The sequence below is a fragment of the Siphateles boraxobius genome, unplaced genomic scaffold (genome assembly GCF_051911475.1).
Source record: "Siphateles boraxobius isolate OS27281-9 unplaced genomic scaffold, OSU_SipBor_1 54, whole genome shotgun sequence".
Taxonomy (NCBI): domain Eukaryota; kingdom Metazoa; phylum Chordata; class Actinopteri; order Cypriniformes; family Leuciscidae; genus Siphateles; species Siphateles boraxobius.
This window is the reverse complement of record NW_027509180.1, coordinates 1,336,936-1,358,148: the sequence shown is the minus strand read 5'-3', so window position 1 is coordinate 1,358,148 and position 21,213 is coordinate 1,336,936. Positions and strand designations below refer to the sequence as shown.

Sequence of the window (21,213 nt, the reverse complement as noted above, 5' to 3'; positions counted from 1 at the left end):
CAAACTCCAGTGTTAAATTAACACTCAAGAGTGTTAAAGTTAATGAGATAAATAAGTGATTAATTTAGTGATGATTGAGCATTATTGAAGACACCTGATGTTAACAAGCAGAATCACTGAAGGAGAAAATCACAAATTGTAAGCAACCGTTATTTTCTCAGAGAAAGAAGCACTGCACTTTCTCACTGAGAGCATTTCACTGGGAATCTGGCTTGGGGGGTTTGTCAGTCTCTCTACAGTAGCAAAAAGAGTGCGTGTGTTGTTTATATTGCTGTTTATAATATTCGAGAAGAAAGTCTGTCTAGCTTTGCTTAGTTCCTTATTGAAAGCATGGATGCTGTCTTTGTAGATGTTATAATGGACTACAAGTTTTGTCTTCCGCCACATGCGCTCTGCTTTTCTGCATTGTCTTTTCATATTTTGCACTGCTGTTGATTTTCTCCAAGGTGCTTTTTGTCTGCCACTCTTCTTCCTGACTTTCACAGGAGCAATATCATCAATTACACTCTTAACTTTTGAGTTAAAAGAATCAAGGAGAAAATCAACAGAGTCAGCAGATATGCTTGGTGTTAAAGATATAGCCTTCATAAATAGTACACTAGTGTTCCCATTTAAGCATCTCTTCTTGACAGACACAGATCTAGCTTCAATAGCAGGAGAGATCAATATATCAAAGAAAATACAAAAATGATCATACAGTGCTACATCCTTAATAACAATTGATGAAATGTTTAGACCCTTACTGATAAGTAAATCTAGAGTGTGTCCACGATTATGTGTGGGTCCATGTACATGCTGAGTCAGATCAAAAGTTTTTAAAACAGTTTTGATTTCTTTTGCCATATTGTTTTCTGCATTATCTATGTGAATGTTAAAATCTCCAGCAATGGCAAAGCAGTCAAACTCTGAGGAAATTGTTGATAACAGTTCTGTTAAGTTCTCAGCAAAAGCTGGAGAGTATTTTGGAGGCCTGTAAACAATGATAAATGCGTGGAGCACCTTTTAACACAATACCCAGATATTCGAAAGACGGGTAATTCCCAAATGATATTTGCTTACATTGATAGACATCTTTATAAAGAGCAGCTAAACCTCCGCCTCTTCTGACAGCTCTGCAGACACTCATAAAAGTAAAGTTAGGAGGGGCTGTTTCATTGAGGACTGTTGCACTGCAACTTTCTTCTAGCCAAGTTTCATTTAGCAACATAAAATCCAGGTTGTATGTGGTTATTAAGTCGTTGACTAAAAGTGATTTATTTTTAAGTGAACGGATGTTTAAAAGTGATAACTTAACAGTCTTACTTTTTGTCCCCACAGCAATCTTGGTATGTCGTGTAATAGGCACCAGATTACATGGGTTTGCTGTACGGCTTTTGAAGGCCTTAGACTTTCTATCATGTAATCGAACAGCAATAGAAAAAGATCCAGGCACACTGGGTTCCCGCTTGTTCTGTAAACATTTGAGAAAGTTATTGTTATCATAGCGGGGACCCGACAAATATCACTGAGAGCTGGTATCAGTTGTTTTTGGTTCACCTCGAGCCGCTGGAGGAGGGTGTGGGCCCTGGCGCTGTGGCAGAGGCCGAAGAGCTCTCACAGGAGGAGGGAGAGGGCGAGCTGGGCCCGTAGGGTTTGGTGGTTGTGGGGCCTGGCGTTTTTTGGTTGGTATCTGGGGGCTCGCAGCAAAAGAGTGGGATAGTCTAGTTCCAGCATGCACCAGTTGTTCCATTTTCTCTGAGAAGCACAGAAGTGGAGATGCTGGAGAGAGTGATAATGTTTCCGGTGAGAAGGATTGTTGCTCTGGTGTTATTGGAGGCTGTAATATGCTGTCCTGGTTTCCCTGGCTGTTTTCCAGAAAGTCGTCCTTGGGTGCTGTATCTTGGAGCAGGGTCAAAGGTCAGCATCTCAACTAAAGCAAACACTGATCTCTATAATGGTAACTTCAAACCAAACATTTGCAATTAAACATCTCAACAACATCTTCTATAGATGTATGGCAGAAATAAAGCAATTCTGGTTAATAATAAGTGTAATAATGTGTGATGGCTGGAAGTCAGTTGTAGGTCTTGTGTTTCTCTATTTTCTGTTCTTGTGCTCCTCTTTCCTTCGGTGATTCTGCTTGTTAACAGCAGGTGTTCATCACTAATGCTCAACAATCACTTACATATTCACTGAATTATCTGCAACACTGTCAATGTTACTTTTTACTCTTTGTAGTGTAGATTTTCCTGTGGGGTTGAAAGGGTAAACAGTGTACGATAAATACACACCCACGAAATGTATTTTAACAGTAATAAACTGTTAGTTATAAAACAGGTTCATACTGGCAACACTGTTGCCCAGTGACGTGCGGTCTGGGTAGGCAAACTAGGCACTGCCTACCCTGCCAAAATTCAAAAATACAAATGTTTATTATTTAATAAACTTGTATTTGTATTTTTACTGTTTATTCTTGTGATTTATATGTGTGTTATTCCAATTGTTTAGACGTTACGATGACAAATGTAGCAGTTACACATAATCAAATAAAATAAAAAACGGCAGAATAAGCAGTGTTTATACGGTCCATTCATTGCAGACAAAAAGCGGGGAAAAAAATTGCGCATACACACTTCGATCCTGTATTCTTCAACATGTACGGCAAAAAGCACAAATCTGCTGTGCCTTTGGAGGTAAATGTGGTAAGCTCAAAAGAAGCTTTTTTTTTCTGAAACAATATGAGTCAGAGATGAACATAGCAGTAGGGTGGGGCAGATAACTCTTTATAAAAGCAGTGGTTTGCTTTACATTTAATTAGAAAGCCGACAATTGAGGAAACAGCAGTCAGATCACAGACCAGAACAGAAGTATGAAGTCTAACATAGCTTTGAGTGTTGCTGGAATCACACTTCTCTACATAGCAGGTGAGATCTTACAAAAAAAGTCTATAACATGACAAAATTACATGTACATTTTCAATTGTTTAATAACTGATAAGCAGTTTAATTCCTGATAACCTTCGTAAACACACTTGACAATTTATGTTTCTCATGATTGTAAAAACCTTTGGATCAGAAGAGTTAAATGCTTGAAATTAGTTCTGTAGATAAACACATATTTCTTTACGAATACGGATGCCAAGAATCAGGATGCAGTTTGGATGACTGTGAAGAAGCTAAAAGATAGTTTTGATTTGTTTAATATTTTGTTTACTTCATAAATCCCATTCTATTATGTAATTTATACATTTGATGACTTTAAACATTATTTTAAAATGTGGAAAATAATGATAATAATAAAGAATGAAGTGTCCAAACTTTTATGAAGCAAAATACTTGTAATAAATACTGTAAAAATACTGTACGTACATTGTAATACTTATAATATGTTGTAAAATACTTGAGCAAACTACTCGCACATTGTTTGAAAAATGCACACAAAGACAGGCACATAATTTATTAACTCTAAATAAATACAGATTATAAGTTGTTTAAATATAGCTACGTTTTGGGGTTTGGGTCCTGTTCCATCCATCCATCCAATTCTCCAAATCACTTTTACCTAGTAATAATTTATGGCCATTTTAATAATCTCAGAAATAACCCTATAGAAACCCAAAAGTATCTAATTCACATCCGCTCTGATTTAGGTTAGTTACTTAAACGATTTCATAGTCATATGAAATCAATAAAAAGGTATTTTGGCTAAAAACAATTAACACCATTATTCACCTTACATCAGCGCTGGCCCATGTTGACATGAATGTAAGGTGAACCAGTGATTGAGTTCTACACGGACCAGTTTATCAGCTCTGCCCACATGATTGTCTACTTACTTTGTCTTTGTCTAAACACGCAGGTTCCCTCTGCCAGTTAGATGGTAAGTTGTCATAATAACCATACAAACTCTTGTTCCACACAGAATGTTTCTTCTATGTCTGTGAGGCATTTTAATAAAGAAATCTCATATCTTGCTCTCTCTCTTCAGTGTGCGGTCGAGCCCCCCTCAACACCAGGATTGTCGGAGGGGGGAATGCGACGGCGGGGACTTGGCCGTGGCAAGTCAGCATTCATGTCACTGGCATTGGCCATACCTGTGGTGGGACTCTGATCACTAAAGACTGGGTTTTATCTGCAGCCCACTGCTTCCATGAGTATGAAGTTTAACGCTTAAGGTACATTTGTAGATTGATAATATTTAAGTAGACTTTCTCTATTTACAGGGTCATTGAATCTTCCATTGTGATGTACTTTGGCCGTCTGGACCAGTCTGGCTCAAACCCTAATGAGGTATGCAGGACAGCGAGAGAAATCATCAGACATCGTGGCTATGTCTATCCAAATCCTGACAATGACATAGCACTGGTCCGGCTCTCCAGTTTTGTGATTTTCACTGATTACATTAAGCCTGTCTGTCTGGCGGCGGCTGGTAGTGTATTTTCTGCAGGAACAGAGAGCTGGGTCACTGGATGGGGCAGGCTACAATGTGGAGGTGAGTGAGCATTTGCTTGGCAATTGATAGAATACAAACAATTGCTTATTCTTATGTAACTTTATTACACTGTTAGACCTTACCAGGCTTTTTTACAGTAAAAAGTTACTGTTAATTGTACAGTTCTTAACTGTAATCTACAGTATATTACTGTAAAAATGCAGTAACATACTGTACTGTTGTATAATTGAAAACGTTTGGTTTGAAGTTACCATGATGGAGATCCGAGTTTGCTTTAGTTGAGATGCTGACCCTTGACTTTTTTTGCAAGCATCACTTATTTACACACACGATTTGTGAATGCAGATTATTATATTGATTATGATGACAAAATCATCATATAGCCTTGACGTTCAGAATTTAATCATGTGTCAATAGTGTTATGTTACCTCCACTGATAGATTACAGCAATGAGTTAAACACATTTTCTTGACACAACACGTGTTTTATAAACTCACAGTTACAGCAGCAAGGTTTAACAGTGTACTTTGTGTTTGATGAACTCAAACCATTTAAGGCAATCGGTTTCCTCAAACCATTTAAGTAGCTATAAAGTTGTTAAGACTTAAGAAGATTTGTTACCTGAATTCAAACTGAATGAGTGGAATAACCTTAAAATCTTTCATTTGAGTAACTTAAATGAGCTTACAGCCCAGCTAACAGATTTTTGTTATAAGAATGTTCTCCAAATATCAATCAAATCAAATCAAATCCCATTATTGTCACACAACCATATACACAGGTGCAACAGTGGGTGAAATTCTTGGTTGCAATTCCGAGCAACATAGCAGTCATGACACGATGGGACGTATAACATTTTACAGTAAATATCAGATTTACATAGATTACACATCTAATGTGCGCACAATTACTCACAGTACCATTACACTAACGAAAGAATAAATAATATACAATGTACAATATACAATATACAACAATATACAACAATATACAAAATACAAAAAAGGTATTTATTCATACAATAGATACACATACGGAAGAAATACATATGTAATTTACAGTAGATTATGTTGTGCTGTGTTGAGAGTTAGACTGTTTATGGTTATTGATCATGGGGGATCAAGAGTTTAGAAATCGAATTGCTTGTGGGAAGAAGCTGTCATGGAGTCGGCTGGTGTGTGTCCTGATGCTGCGGTTCCGCCTGCCTGATGGTAGCAGTGAGAGCAGCCTGGCTCGGGTGGCTAGAGTCTCTGATGATCCTCCGAGCTTTCTTCACACACCGCCTGGCATATATATCCTGGAGGGAGGGAAGCTCACCTCCGATGATACGACTGGCAGTGCGCACCACCCTTTGCAGGGCTTTGCGGTTACGGCTGGTAGTATTGCCATACCAGGCAGTGATGCAGCCAGTCAGGATGCTTTCGACAGTGCTGGTGTAGAACCGTGTGAGGATGTGGCGGTTCATTCCAAACTTCGTCAGCCGTCTCAGGAAGAAGAGGCGCTGATGAGCCTTCTTCACGACGGCCTCAGTGTGGACGGACCATGTGAGTTCCTCTGTGATGTGGACACCGAGGAACTTGAAGCTGCTGACTCTCTCCACCGGTGCTCCATTGATGGTGATGGGGCTATGTTCTCTGTCGTTCTTCCTGAAGTCGGCCACTAGCTCCTTGGTTTTGCTGATGTTGAGGGAGAGGTTGTTCTCCTGACACCAGTGTGTCAGAGTGAGCACCTCCTCTCTGTAGGCCGTTTCATCGTTGTCGGTGACGGTGACGGTGATCAGACTTACCAACGCCGTATCATCAGCAAACTTGATGATGGTGTTGGAGCTGTGAGTTGCCACGCAGTCGTTTGTGTACAAGGAGTACCAGAGTGGGCTAAGAACACAGCCCTGTGGGGCTCCAGTGTTGAGGGTCAGTGATGAGGAGATGTTGCTGCCCATTCTAACCACCTGGCGTCTGTTTGACAGGAAGTCCAGGATCCAGCTGCACAGCAAGCTGTTTAAGCCCAAAGCCCGGAGTTTCACATCAAGTATGGAGGGCACTATGGTGTTGAATGCTGAGCTGTAGTCTACAAACAACATTCTCACATACGTGTTCCTTTTTTCCAGGTGGGAGAGAGCAGTGTGTATTGTAGATGCAATAGCATCGTCAGTGGAGAGGTTGTTGCGGTATGCAAACAGCAGTGGATCCAGTGAGGGAGGTAGAACAGAGCAGATGTAATCTCTGACTAGTCTCTAAAAGCATTTGCTGATGATGGGGGTCAGAGCAACAGAACGCCAGTCATTTAAGCAGGTGATGTTTGACTGCTTCGGTATAGGGACAATGATGGACGTTTTGAAGCATGTGGGGATTACTGACAAGGAGAGGGACCGATTGAAAATGTCCGTAAAAACACCAGCCAGTTGGTTCGCGCACACTCTGATGACGCGGCCCGGAATGCCGTCTGGACCAGCGGCTTTACGGATGTTCACCCGACGGAAAGATCGGGTTACATCCGCTACAGAGACGGAGAGTGTACTAACCTCTGTAGCTTCAGCCGTGAGCACTCTCTCCGAGAGGGGGGTGTTAGTTCCCTCAAAACGAACTCGTAAATATTCAGTGTTGGTTCTGGGAACGGATAACTTAATTGAATTGAGGCAATCGGTTTCCTCAAATGAAATGAGTTAGCTTAACTTGTTGGATTTTACAGTATGAACGTTGATTTGTAACATTCCAAGAACATAGAAATGTCCAGTTTCCTGAATGTTAATAGAATGTTATTTAAAGGTTAGAATGATGTTCCTGAAACATTATTTAAATCATTCAAACACATGATGTGAACAAGCACTGAAATAGAAATAAGAACACAAACTACAAATTTATTCAGCCAACTGAACTGAAGATACAAGATATTAACTGTCAAAATCAGATTAAACATTACCAGCAGCTTCACTTATTACTAACAAGATGGACTTTATTTCTGTCAAACATCTACAGCAGGTCTTATTGAGGATTAACAGAGGTTAAAATGTTGATGAATGATTGAAAATGTTTCGTTTGATCTTTCAGCATTTGCTTTAGTTGCACTGATAGACCTTTTTTACAGTAAAATTCTGGCAACATTGTTGCCAGTAATGTACTGTTATTTGTACAGTTCTTTACTTTAATCTACAGTATGTTACTGTAAAAATACCATGCACTAAATTAAAACTTGAGTTAACTAATTTCAATTGCAGAAACCGTCTGGTTTAAATTGACCAACTGACCAACTGTACAACAGTGTTGCCAGTATATACCTGCTTTATAACTTACAGTTTATTGCTGTTAAAATACATTTCATGGGATTGTCTTTTTATCGTACACTGTTCACCCTTTCAATGCCACAGGTAAATCCACACTACAAAGAGTAAAAAGTAACATTGGCGCAGTGTTTCAGATAATTAAGTGAATAATATGTAAGTGATTGTTGAGCATTAGTGATGAACACCTGCTGTTATCAAGCAGAATCACCGAAGGAAAGAGGAGCACAAGAACAGAAAATAGAGAAACACAAGAACTACAACTGACTTCTAGACATTACACATTATTACACTTATTATTAACCAGTATGACTTTATTTCCCTTGACTTTTTAACATTAGTTTTTCTCTTGCTGCTTGAATTATGTTTTTGCGAGCCACGCATGTTCATCCACACATGTTTTGTGAATGCAGTTTGTTATATTGATTTTATGATGACAAAATCATCATAAAGCCTGTTCATTCACTAATCTCATTCAGAGTTCAATCCTGTATCAAAAGTGTTACATTACCAACACTGTGAAACTAAAGCAATGAGTTACAATGATGAATTTAACACATCATGCACAACCAAAGAAAAAGAGCAACGCTGTCTTATAGAAACACAGAGATGTCAAAAATTAGCCTATGAATCTCAACAATGGTGGCAATAATTTATTTATTTATTCATGCTGCAATGCATGCTGGGCGTTTTATACTATCCTGGAACCCAAGATGCATTGCGACATGAAACTTTTTATTGTCACCATTGTTGAAATTCATATGCTGATTTTTGATGTCTGTGTGTCTGAGGCAAGCAGTAGGTCAAAATGTTTAAATGTACTATATGATTTCAATATTCTTCAGAATAACTGATTACAGAAGTGTTGCAGGATTTCATGTTGTAGATTCACAGATATTCGATAAATATGAAATACCCATAAATTCAAAGCTTCTACACAGAGGGCAGACACGTCCAGGATGATTATGGCATCATCACAACAGCCAAAAAAACCTGATTATCTTAATTGTTCATCAGTGTCTCAATTCACTCACTTCTTTTCATTCAAGTGGACTATATTAGTGAACTAATGTAGGGAATAGTGAATGAGGGTATAGGGTGTGATTTTGAACGCCTGAGTGTCGACTTTGAGCGCTTTTAATTCAATATATTTATATTCCTATAGGCTATTTTTTCGAAAACGACAAATATAACCCAGAATGCGTTGTTTTCTACGGTAAATTACTGTTCTCTTACGAGAGGTTCTCTCGTACTGCGTAATATCTTACGCTAGGGGAAAAACTCTTTTCCACAAGATATTGAAGCAAAAAAATTATCCTTAATTTTGAATTAATGTAAAACGCGTTGCGACAGCATGCAGACATAGGCAAGATGGCTCGCGTGCCTATTGGCTGACCTAGGCAACAGCAGCAGCCTATCGTGAGAGGCCCTGCGTGATGCCATATCATTGCGAGTTAATGCCCATGGTGACTCTGAGGACTCGCCTGGTATTTTTCTCAGAGCCTGCACTTCTGCCCACTGTAGCGCCTCGCCGCAAGAAGCGCCGTGCTCAGCGCGCCCCCGAGCCTTCTCCAGTCCGCCAAAGCTCACCGGTTCGCCCGCCAGCTTCGCCGGCATCGCTCGAGTCACTCACCGACGGACAGCAGCGGCGGACGGCGGCCACTTCTGCCATTGCGATCGACGCATCTGTATCCGCGGACGAGGCCTGCTGCTCTATCCTGGCATCGGCGAGTGAGGATTGGGCGAGCTCTGTGGACCTCCCCCCCTCCACCCGCGAGCCGCCAGGGAAACGGGCTGACATTGAGTCAGAGCTGATGCGTCTGCTCTCTCAGGCCGTGGACAGCCTCGACCTCGAGTGGGAGGCGCCCGCGCAGCCTGCGCGCAACCGGCTGGATGGATGCTTCCTGCAAAAGGGCCGCGCTCCGCCGCCGTCTAGGCCCGCGCCTTTTCTTCCTGAGCTTCACAAAGAAGTCGCGAGATCCTGGAACGCCCCCTTCTCGGCCAGATTGCGTACCTCTGTCTCTGCAGCATTCTCCGTGGTTGACGGTGCGAAAGACAGCGTATACCTCTCCCTTCCTCCAGTGGAAGCAGCTGTAGCAGCCCATCTTTGCCGCCCTCTGCTGGACGGCGAGCTAAGACGGCGCTACCCTCTAAAGCCTGCCGTGTTACTTCCACAATGCACAGTCGCGCTTACACCGCCGCTGGACAGGCTGTTTCGGCATTGCATTCTATGGCCATACTGCAGTTCTTCAAAGCCGACCTTCTCTGTAAAATGGACGAGGAAGGACCGGAAGCTATCAGCGTGCCGGATTTGAGAAGCGCTAAAGACCTGGCTCTTCACGCTGTGAAATCCGCTGCACAGGCCATTGGGTGAAATATGGCTTCTCTCACTGTGGCTGAGAGACACCTTTGGCTGACGTTATCGGAGATGCCGGACTCGGAGCGCTCTGTGTTCCTCGACGCACCCATCTCCACGACTGGCCTCTTCGGATATGCCGTCAAGGATTTTGAGAGACCACGCTCTCGCTCTGCTGGCCGCCGCCCCCCTCCGCGCGGGCCCTGGCCGAGGATTGAGATAAAGCCCGGGGCCGGATTTTCACCGAAACTTCTCACTCGTTCAGTTCCAAACAATGCGACTGTTCCAGTGTATTTTGCAGTAAAACAAGCCGGTACAACGGCCCGCTTGCCTGCACACAAACGCCATTTTCACGGCGACCCAGATAAATCTAGAAAAGAGTGTATTTTCTGGTGTTCCAGCCACGGCCGATGGTGTTATGAGTGTTATAAAAATGCCCACGACTCAGTGCTCATCCTACACACAAACACAGCCCGCTACAGTACAGGGCTCGCACAAATTGCTCACACAAAACACGATTGTGCCTTAAACTTAGTGAATGTGCCCACGACACAGTGCCCACAAACACTACACAATGCATGTCGAGAGTGTAAAAAATGGCCGCCGTGGTGTGAGTTTGTGCTACAAGCTGCAGTCTGCTGCCTCAACAATTTGCTTATTAAGATTAATGTGACATATATTTCCCCTTTCTGTGCAATGGTCTACTAGTGGTTTAGTAAGAAAGGCAAACTAAACCAATCGTCAGCTCTAAACCATCTAATTACTGGACCATATCCTTCTCTTTTGAGTAAGTGGAAAGAGTTTGGTCTCTCAATGGGTGTGGCATAAATGCTGTTTGAGTGGCTGCTTTCTTTTTGTGTCTTATTTTTTGCAAATCAATGCTGGGAGCTTTGTTGTGAATTGTGAGCAGCCTTACTATTGTTTTGCCGTATAATTTGACGCAATTGCCGTAAAATGGCGTAACGCTAAAAGATGGGTTAGTTTATGCTATCTAAATGGGAAGGGATGGATACTTATACGCTGTATAGGCAATTAATAGTTTGTATGTCTGAACACATTAAATATTATAGCATCTACAGTCTTCTATTTTTATTTTTATTTTTGATCAGTACTATTATTATTTATATGTTTGGTATTTGATGATTTCATTCAGTCTTAATTACGCTACTACTCCAGCATTAATAGACCTAGAACTTTTATTCTATTATGTTAATTAATGGGGCATGCAGTCAGAGCTGTACACTCTGTACACACTTATGTATATATTTCGTTTGTGTGTGTGTGTGTGTGTGTGTGTGTGTGTGTGTGTGTGTGTGTGTGTGTGTGTGTGTGTGTGTGTGTGTGTGTGTGTGTGTTTGTTTGTTTTGCTCTCCTATTGTCCTCCTCATCACCTGCCCTACTAATGTAATATACTATAATCTGCGTTGATGCTTTTTATTCATTTTTGCTTACGCATTATGTGTACATTTATCCTATTATTCAGGAGTAATGACTTCTAATACTAAAGGTTTACTAGTTATTCACTTGAATATTAGGAGTTTGACATCTAAAATTGAATTATTAAAAGCCTGGTTCACTTATAATAAACCACATATAATTACTCTTTCTGAAACCTGGTTAAACAGTGATATGAACTATGTTCTATTCAGGAAAGACAGGGCCACAAGAGGTGGGGGCATTTTAACATATGTATCCTCAAATTTGACTGCAGAACTTGTAGTGCCAAGTGAGAATCCTCAGCACTTTGAAGGTCTCTTTGTTAAATTAATTTTTCATGAAAATAAACTACTTATCATAGGAAATATTTATAAACCTCCAAATGCTCCAGCTGAAACCACTGAATGTATTCTGTCTACCATTAATTCTTTAAACGGTGCTATTGTAAAAATTATATTAGGGGATTTTAACTCCAATTGGTTAGTTCACTCTTCTAATAAAGACCGCAATCACTTTAACAGCATAAATTTAACTCAATTTATAACTGAACCTACCAGAGTTGGTCCTAGCTCTTCTTCCTTGATCGATTGGATTTTAGTTTCTCATCCTGGTAGAATTTTAAAATCTGGGGTATTACCTGATTCTCTTAGTGACCTTTCTATTGTTTTTTGCATCTGGAAAATCAAAATGCCTCATCTTCCTCCTAAATTAATCAGAGTAAGGAAATCAAATAATATTAATCCTGAACATGTTATTCAAGATATACTAAACATAAATTCTGAGAGATTTCAGTTAATTCCATCTGTTGAAGATGCGAACTACTTTTACACTGAATTTGTTGAGCTAATAAACATGCTCCATGGAAATCAATCAAAGTTAAGGGTTGTTACTCACCATGGATCAAAGGAGATCTCATATGCTTATTCAAACAAAGAGATAAGGCTTGGAAAAAATATCGTACATCAAATGATCCTGTTGATTGGGGTGCTTACAAAGAATTAAGAAATATGGCCTCGTGCACACTGCAGGGGCTTAATGCTCAATTCCGATTTTTTGAAAAAATCAGATTTTTTTGCAAGGCCGTTCACATTTCCAATTAAATGCGACCTTTTGTGACCTCCTGTGTGAACGAGAACGTGAATGTGAAATGACCCAGAAGTGACCCGCATGGGCAGAAGAGTACTCAACGGTCAACGACGTCCAAATATGAATTAAATCAGAAACCTCGCTTCCCTTCTATTGACTGGTCTCAGCCATAGACATCATATAAATCTATATGATGTCTATGGTCTCCGCATCGTCCACCAGTTGTTGTTTATCTTCTCATTCCCGCCTACTTCAACGCAGAATTATGACGTTTGTCGCATATCAATGACGTGCGGGTCGGATACATGCGACCTGGCCGTTCAGATTGAAGTCGTATTTCAAAAGATCGGATACATATCGGATTTGGACCACATACCCAAGTGGCCTGGGTAGCATTTGAAAAGATCGGATCTGTGTCGTTCAGACTGTCATGAAAAGATCAGATACAGGTCGCATAGGGGCAAAAAAATCAATACTAGAAATGCCAAAGCAAATTATTACAATAACTGTTTATCAACTAACTTTAAGAATCCAAAGCAATTCTGGGAGAAAATCAATTCTATAACCAATAAAACCACAAAAAGCCTTTTCTCTCATATCAGAGTAAACAATGAAACTATTAGCGGACCTTTATTAATTGCAGAAGATTTCAGTCAGCATTTCTCTACAATTGGCAGTTTTTTTTCCCTTTTCTTCTCACTTGGATTCTTTCGTGATCCAAAATAGGTGCAATAGATCCTTTTGGTTTAATACTGTTACTCCAGCTGATGTTCAGCAGGTTATTGATGGCATAAACTCTGGATGCAGTGCTGGCCCAGATGGGCTGGAGATTAAGTTTTATAAACTCGCCTCTTGTGTTCTATCATTCCCACTGACTGATATATTTAATTTATCGTTGGCAACTTGTGAAATACCCAGTTCATGGAAATGTGCCAGAGTAATTCCTCTTCATAAAGGAGGTGATATCACAGATATTAATAATTACAGACCTATTTCAATTATCAATAGTGTAACAAAAATATTTGAAAAACTAATTTTTAACCAACTTTCTAAATATCTTTCTAAATATCTATTATCTCCACATCAATCTGGTTTTCGATCAAATTTTTCGACCACCACTGCTCTTCTAAAATTCACAAATGACATACTGTCAGCATCTGACAGTAATATGCCGACAGGAGCTATATTTATTGATCTTACCAAAGCATTTGATATGGTTGATCATTATCTTCTTTTGGATAAATTGTATGCTATTGGACTTTCCTTCTGACTCTTTACTATTTTTTAATTATTTTCTTCATCACAGAAGTCAGTGTGTTACTTTTCAAGGCAGCCAGTCAGGCTTTAAAATTATAGATAAAGGTGTTCCACAAGGTTAGGCTTTAGGTCCTCTTTTATTTTCCATTTTTATTAATGATTTACCGAAAATTTGTTCAGACTGTTCAATTCATTTATATGCAGACGACACAGTAATATACTTTTCCAGTTCTGACATTTTACAAATTCAACATTCTTTACAAATGGACTTCAACTTAGTTCAGAAAGGGTTTTCTTCTAATTAACTCTTATTGAACAGCAGCAAATCTAAAAGTATGTTGTTTTGCACTCGACTTAATTCTTTACCTTTATCTAAAAATTGGTCTATTAGTTTCCGGGATGGAACAACATTAACAAAAGTTGAAGAATTTAAATATCTTGGTCTCTGGCTTGACTCTCAGCTATTCCTTTAAACCTCATATTGACTCAATTTGCAAGAAAGTATACGGGCAATTGAAGTCACTTTATCGCTCTGCTGATTGCTTTTCACAACAGGTTTGCAAAAAAATTATTAGTCATTTAATATTTCCAATACTTGATTATGCTGATGCCATTTATGAGAACACCTCAGATTTAAATCTTCGACCTATTTCTGTACTATTTGTAGATTTGTGCGCCGATGTCCCTACAGAACTCACCACTGTTAATTGTACGAGTCTTTGAACTGGCTGGCACCCAAGTCAAGGAGGCAATTTCATTGGCCATTACTTATTTTTAAATGTATTCATTTTAATTTCCCTTCATATCTGAAATATTACCTAATTCCTTTTAAAACTCAGTACAATTTAAGGCACACAGATCAATTATTTTTTCATAAACCCAGAATTAATAAAGAAATAGGACGTCGTGCATTTAAATTTAAAGCTCCATCAGATTGGAACAATCTTCCCTGCTCGCTCAGATCTATAACCTCTTTTTATGTTTTTAAATCATCTCTTTTTACTTATCTTCAAACATTATGTTCTTGTTTTTGATTCCTTTTTTTATTTATTATTATTTTATCTATTTAGATATCTGTATGGGTTTATGGATGTTTGTAAGCATATCCATATCTTGATTGTGTATTTTCTTTTTTCGCAGATGGTTAATTGATCTGTTTTTGATAACGGTATGGGACAAATGGGATGGGAGTAGGTTTATGGGAGCATTGTTTGAGTGTGTGTGTTTATGAATGAGAATGTCAATGTATCTAAATGTTTGTAATAGTCCTGTGTTGTATTTACTTTATCTATGATTTTCTATTATGATCTTGTTTGTTGTAAAGAAGGGACCCCTTCGAAAATGAGATGGATCATCTCAAGGGGCTATCCTTGAAATAAATAAATAAATAAATAAAATAAATAAAAATAAAAAATGTCCCACGGTTTCTGTAAAAACTAAACCAACACACATACAGTCAGCTCAGGCCGACGGTGTTTTCAGTGCAGTAAATGTGCCCGCTGTCCCGCGCCCACATTATCTCACAGACATATTAAACCCCACGGGGTTTGCCCCGCTCGCTTTTTCTCCGCAAGCGGTCATAGAGAAATCGAGCGCGGCCAGGCAGCCGCTGTGATCAGCGAGCCCCCCGCCTCAAACACTGCAAACACAGTGCATACTGTGTCTCAAGGTTTATGTGGCGGCCATAGCAGCGTTTACTAAACCAGTGTCCGGCCAGTCACTGGGGAAAAACGATCTGGTCGTGCGCTTCCTTAAAGGAGCTAAGACCTTTCTACGGTTTTGGAAGCCATGAAAGGTGCCCCATTCGAGCCAATCCATCTGTCAGACATGAAACATCTGTCTTTCAAAACAGTGTTTCTTATGGCTCTCGCTTCAGTGAAGCGCATTGGGGATTTACAAGCGTTCTCAGTGAGCGCGACGTCTATGGAATTCGGGTCTAATGACTCAAAAGTCATACTCAAACCGAGACACGGTTACGTGCCTAAATCCCTCAACACACCGTTCAGGGCACAGGTTATTTCCCTGTCCGCCCTTCCTGTTTATAATGAGGAGATGGACGCGAGCCTCCTTTGCCCTGTCAGGGCACTAAGAGCTTATGTGTCCCGCTCGTCTGTCTTCAGGCAGACTGAGCAGCTCTTTGTTTTGTTTAGCGGGCGTTCTAAGGGACTAGCCGCATCAAAAACGAGCCTATCCAGGTGGATAGTTGACGCCATAGCGCTGGCTTACACTTCTAAGGACCTGCAGTGTCCTTTGGGTGTCAGAGCACACTCCACGAGAGGCGTGGCCTCGTCGTGGGCGTGGTCTAGCGGGATTACCTTGCAGGATATCTGTACGGCGGCAGGCTGGGCCTCGCCATCCACATTTATAAGGTTTTATAACCTAGAGGTTCCCGCCTTACAGGCTAAACTACTGTCGGTCTAGAAATCAGCACTGTCTGCCCTGTTGCCGGTTCAGAATGCTGTAATCGCTTGAGCACCGCTCGCTGATCGACATAACAGCTCCATGGGCATTGAATTAGACCCATACTATTACCCAGTTCTGGCCGAACATTTGTGCCCTGTCTGCGTGGAACACTGTTAATATGGTTAGCTCCCGTAGGATGCTATTTATTGGGAATGATGCTTTTAGCCTCTCTTCTCGGACTCTCTGTGACTTTGGTGTCGGTATGCACGGCGTTTCACACTGTGTTCCCCTAGCGTAAGATATTACGCAGTACGAGAGAACCTCTCATAAGAGAACGTACTCTCTAGAAGAGGGAACGAGTACTGCGTATCTTGCCGTGCTTACAACACGCTCTGGTTCGCTTCGGCGATGAAAAAACAGTTTGTATCAGCCTGTCGAGCTATATTTATAGGCAGAGGCCACGCCTGTTTCGGCGGGACGTGACGTAGTAGGCGCGAAGCACCCCCATTAGATATGGCGTCACGCAGGGCCTTTCTCGATAGGCTGCTGTTGCCGCAGGTCAGCCAATAGGCATGCGAGCCGTCGTGCCTATGTCTGCATGCAGCCGCAACGCGTTTTACATTAATTCAAAATTAAGGATAATTTTTTGGCTTCAATATCTCGTGGAAAAGAGTTTTTCCCCTAGCGTAAGATATTTCGCAGTACTCGTTCCCTCTACTAGAGAAAACCGAGGTTACGTTAGTAACCGAGTACGTTTTAATGGGAAATGGTATGGTAATGGTCACTTTTTTTACAGCAAGGGTTAACAGTGTGGACTGTCAACCCTTACCTTTTGCTTTATCAGCAATTGCAGGTATTTATGGTGAATATTTCTGTATTGTTAAAGCAGATCATCATGTCTGATTGAATAACTGACAAAGGACTGTTTTTTCCGTAGTCAATGACTTAAGGAATTTAAGCATTATTGAAAAATATGTAATTCAACAAATGTGAAAGAGGTAATTTGTAGCAACATTATTGTGTTACAGATGCTGAATGTTGATTTCTGTGAGTTTTAACTTTGTTTAAAACATGTTTTGTGTAATTTATACACTCAGACATCAACTTTTAGCATATGAAACAATGGTGACATTCTTCATGCCAGCATACAAAACATATTCATGGCATGCATTGTGGTATGAATAAATTATGTAGATTAAATATTTTTTGTTTGTCACCATTGTTGAGGTTTGTATGATGAGTCTTGATCTCTAAGTGTGTCGTTTTTAACTTTTAAATGGTTATGGTCAATCTTTCACAAATTTCTTTAGTGTTACAAATGAATTTTATGAATGAATTTTCCAACGGTGAGTGAAACTACAATAAAAGCAGTTGCTAAAACACTTTAATTGCAGTCTTTTGTCTGTTACATTTTGATTTGGTTCATCAATGCAGAAATGTTCTCCATAAGCCTCAAACGAAACGTCTCAGGTTATGTATGTAACCCTGGTTCCCTGAGAGGGAACGAGACGCTGCGTTGAGACGCGGTGGGAACGCTCTGCGTGATTGCGTCGTGAAGCACGTGTATAATCAGTCCAATGGAAGAACGAGACGTCACCGGCGGTGACGTCATAGACCAGGAAGCTATAAAGCACACCAGAAATCAGACCGCGACAGCTTCTGAAAAGGCCTGAAGCAAGTCGATCAGGGCATGCAGGAAGTATGGCAGGAGAACGCAGCGTCTCGTTCCCTCTCAGGGAACCAGGGTTACATACGTAACCTGAGACGTTCCCTTTCAAGGGAACTCGAGCTGCGTTGAGACGCGGTGGGAACCCCATGTCCACTACGCCATAATGAGAAATGCCCATTCTGTGTGGAGTCCTTGCGCACACTAAGAAACAAGCAGCCTAGCCCCGGGAGTGGAGAGGTCTAGGTCGTAGAATCTGACAAATGTATGCGGTGAGGACCAGCCTGCCGCATTACAAACGTCCTGCAGGGAAACCCCTGAAATTAAAGCCTTAGAGGCAGCCATACTCCTAGTAGAAAGGGCGCGGACAGCCATAGGTGAGAGCTGTCCGGCCGCTTCATAAGCAAGTGAGATAGCCTCAACTACCCACTTGCTCATTACCTGTCTAGATGCAGGGCAAACTTTCTTGGTTGAACCGAAGCAGACAAATAACTGCTCTGATCTACGCCACAGGGCAGCTCTGTGAACGTAGGCATCCAAAGCCCTAACGGGACATAACAGATTGAGACCTTCCTGATCTGGGGTAACGAAAGGTGGAGGGCAAAAAGCCTGCAGCACAATAGGGCCCGCCACATTAGTGGGGACCTTAGGAATGTAACCCGGCCTAGGGTGTAAAAATGCTTTCACCATACCAGGTGCAAATTCCAAACATGAAGGAGCCACCGACAGGGCTTGCAGATCTCCAATTCTCTTGATAGAAGAAATAGCGAGAAGAAATAGAGTTTTTAGTGTAAGGAACTTCTCTGAAACCTCTTCAATAGGCTCGAAGGGAGCCAGGGCCAGACCCTGAAGTACAATGGCCAAATCCCAAGCCGGTGCTCTAGAGTGCAATGCAGGCCTAAGCCTCAGTGTACCACGGAGAAAACGAGTAATAAGAGGATCTCTCCCAAGAGAAGAAGCCCCCAAAGGGGAGCGATAACCAGATATAGCCGCTACGTACACCTTTAAGGTGGAGGGAGATAATCCAGCAGAGAAACGGTCTTGAAGGAAATCGAGAACTGTACCAACCGGGCAGTTAGCAGGATTTAAAAAACGTTCTCCACACCATGTAGAGAACAATTTCCATTTCAATGAATATAGTTTTCTCGTGGAAGGAGCTCTGGATTGAAGGATGGTCTCAACGACCTCAGTCAAGAGACCGGATTCTAAGAGCTGGGCCCCCTCAGAGGCCAAGCCCACAGTTTCCACAACTCCGGGCGAGGGTGAAATATCGTGCCCCCTGCTTGAGATAACAAGTCCCCCCTGACAGGAATCTCCATGGGAGAGCCGTGCAGAAGGGACACTAGGTCGGAGAACCACACTCGGGTCGGCCAGTGCGGGGCTACTAATAATAGATGAGCCCCCTCCCGGCGAACCCTCTCCAGAACTCCCGGAAGCAATGATATCGGGGGGAATGCGTACAGGTGCAGCCTCGGCCACTCCTGTACCATAGCGTCCAGTCCGAGAGGAGCTGGATATGTGAGGGAGAACCAAAGCGGACAATGGGTTGTATCGTAAGATGCGAAAAGATCTATCTGAGCTTGACCATAGTTCTCCCATAGGAGCTCCACCACCTCGGGGTGAAGTCTCCACTCCCCGGGCCTCAGCCCCTGTCTTGACAGGATATCTGCTCCCACATTCAAATACCCTGGAATATAAACTGCCCTGAGTGACAGTAATTTTCCCTGGGCCCATAGGAGGATCTGATGAGCCAGTTTGCATAATAATAGGGACCTCAGACCCCCCTGATGGTTGATGTAAGAGACCACCGATGTGTTGTCTGTGCGGAAGAGCACATGATGGCCTCTCAGGTCTGGCAGGAAGTATTTGAGAGCCTGAAATACCGCCATCATCTCTAGTCGGTTTATATGCCACGAAAGCTGATGTTTCTGCCAGACACCTGTCGCCGAGCGGCCACTCATGACCGCCCCCCAGCCTGTGAGGGAAGCATCCGTCGATAGCGTTACGCGTCGACAAGAAGCCCCCAATACTGGGCCTTGGGCGAGGAACCAAGGTTTCTTCCACATGACCAAGGCACGTAGGCATAGCCGCGTGACCTTGATCGTGCGAAACGGATTTCCCCTCGGAGAAAACCCCTTGGTCCTGAGCCACCACTGCAGGGGTCTCATGTGCAGAAGGCCAAAAGTAACTACGTTGGACGCAGCTGCCATGAGACCCACCAGTCTCTGGAAATGTTTCACAGTGAGTGACTGGCCTAGTTTTACCATATTTACGGGTGTGAGAATCGCAGAAATACGAGCTGGAGACAATCGTGCTTGCATAGTTGTCGAATCCCACATCACCCCTAAAAAAGTGGTCCTCTGGGCTGGGAGGAGCACACTCTTCTTGGTGTTTAGCCGCAACCCCAACCTTTTTAAGTGAGACAGAACGACATCTCGATGCCGAACTGCCAACTGCTCGGAACGAGCCAGGATCAACCAGTCGTCGATATAGTTTAATACGCGAATGCCCTGGAGTCTCAGAGGAGCCAGCGCTGCATCCACGCATTTCGTAAAGGTGCGGGGTGATAAACCTAGGCCGAATGGAAGGACCCGATATTGGTATGCTTCGCCCCCGAAAGCAAACCTCAGGAACTTCCTGTGATGAGGATGAATGGATACATGAAAGTAAGCGTCCTTCAAGTCTATTGTGACAAACCAGTCCTCGGACTGAATCTGTGATACAATCTGTTTGAGTGTAAGCATCTTGAACTTGAGTTTCTGAACTCTGCTGTTTAACTGACGCAGATCTAGAATAGGACGCAACCCCCCATCCTTCTTGGGAACGATGAAGTAACGGCTGTAAAACCCTGACTCTCTGCTGGGAGGAGAAACCCTTTCTATAGCCCCTTTTTGCAGAAGCGTCAGTACTTCTAGTTCCATGACCCGAGCCTGCCTTGGGTCCACCACTGTGGGAAGGACCCCTTGAAATCTGGGCGGACGAGAACCGAACTGAATTCTGTAACCCTTTTCTATTATATGCAGGACCCACTGAGAAATATTTGGCAGTAGTTTCCACGCTGCCAGAAATTCTACTAAGGGGACCAGTCTCTCGAGACTGGCCTCGGGATTCGGTTGTACGGACATTTCGGTGCCCTGAAGCGGCGAACCGGCAGGGAACAACCGAACTGACCGTTCTACGATCCTCCTCGGAGAATCGTATGGGGACGCTGACACCTCGGTGCCCTGAAGCGGCGAACCGGCAGGGAACAACCGATGTGGCAGCGCTGCGACTCTCCTCAGAGAATCGCCCCCCAGAGGG

General features: G+C 42.3%; 1 protein-coding gene across 1 annotated transcript in view; it reads left to right on the top strand.

The window, feature by feature from the left end:
• Window positions 1–2,815: 2,815 nt before the first annotated feature.
• LOC143714460 (trypsin I-P1-like) overlaps window positions 2,816–21,213 on the top strand; it is a 30,181-nt gene continuing 11,783 nt past the window's right edge. The window contains exons 1-4 of the mRNA XM_077205679.1: window positions 2,816–2,903; window positions 3,838–3,858; window positions 3,967–4,132; window positions 4,202–4,470. Of these exons, the coding sequence (XP_077061794.1) occupies window positions 2,849–2,903; window positions 3,838–3,858; window positions 3,967–4,132; window positions 4,202–4,470 (511 nt within the window). The 5' untranslated portion in view covers window positions 2,816–2,848. The remainder of the gene's footprint in view (window positions 2,904–3,837; window positions 3,859–3,966; window positions 4,133–4,201; window positions 4,471–21,213) is intronic.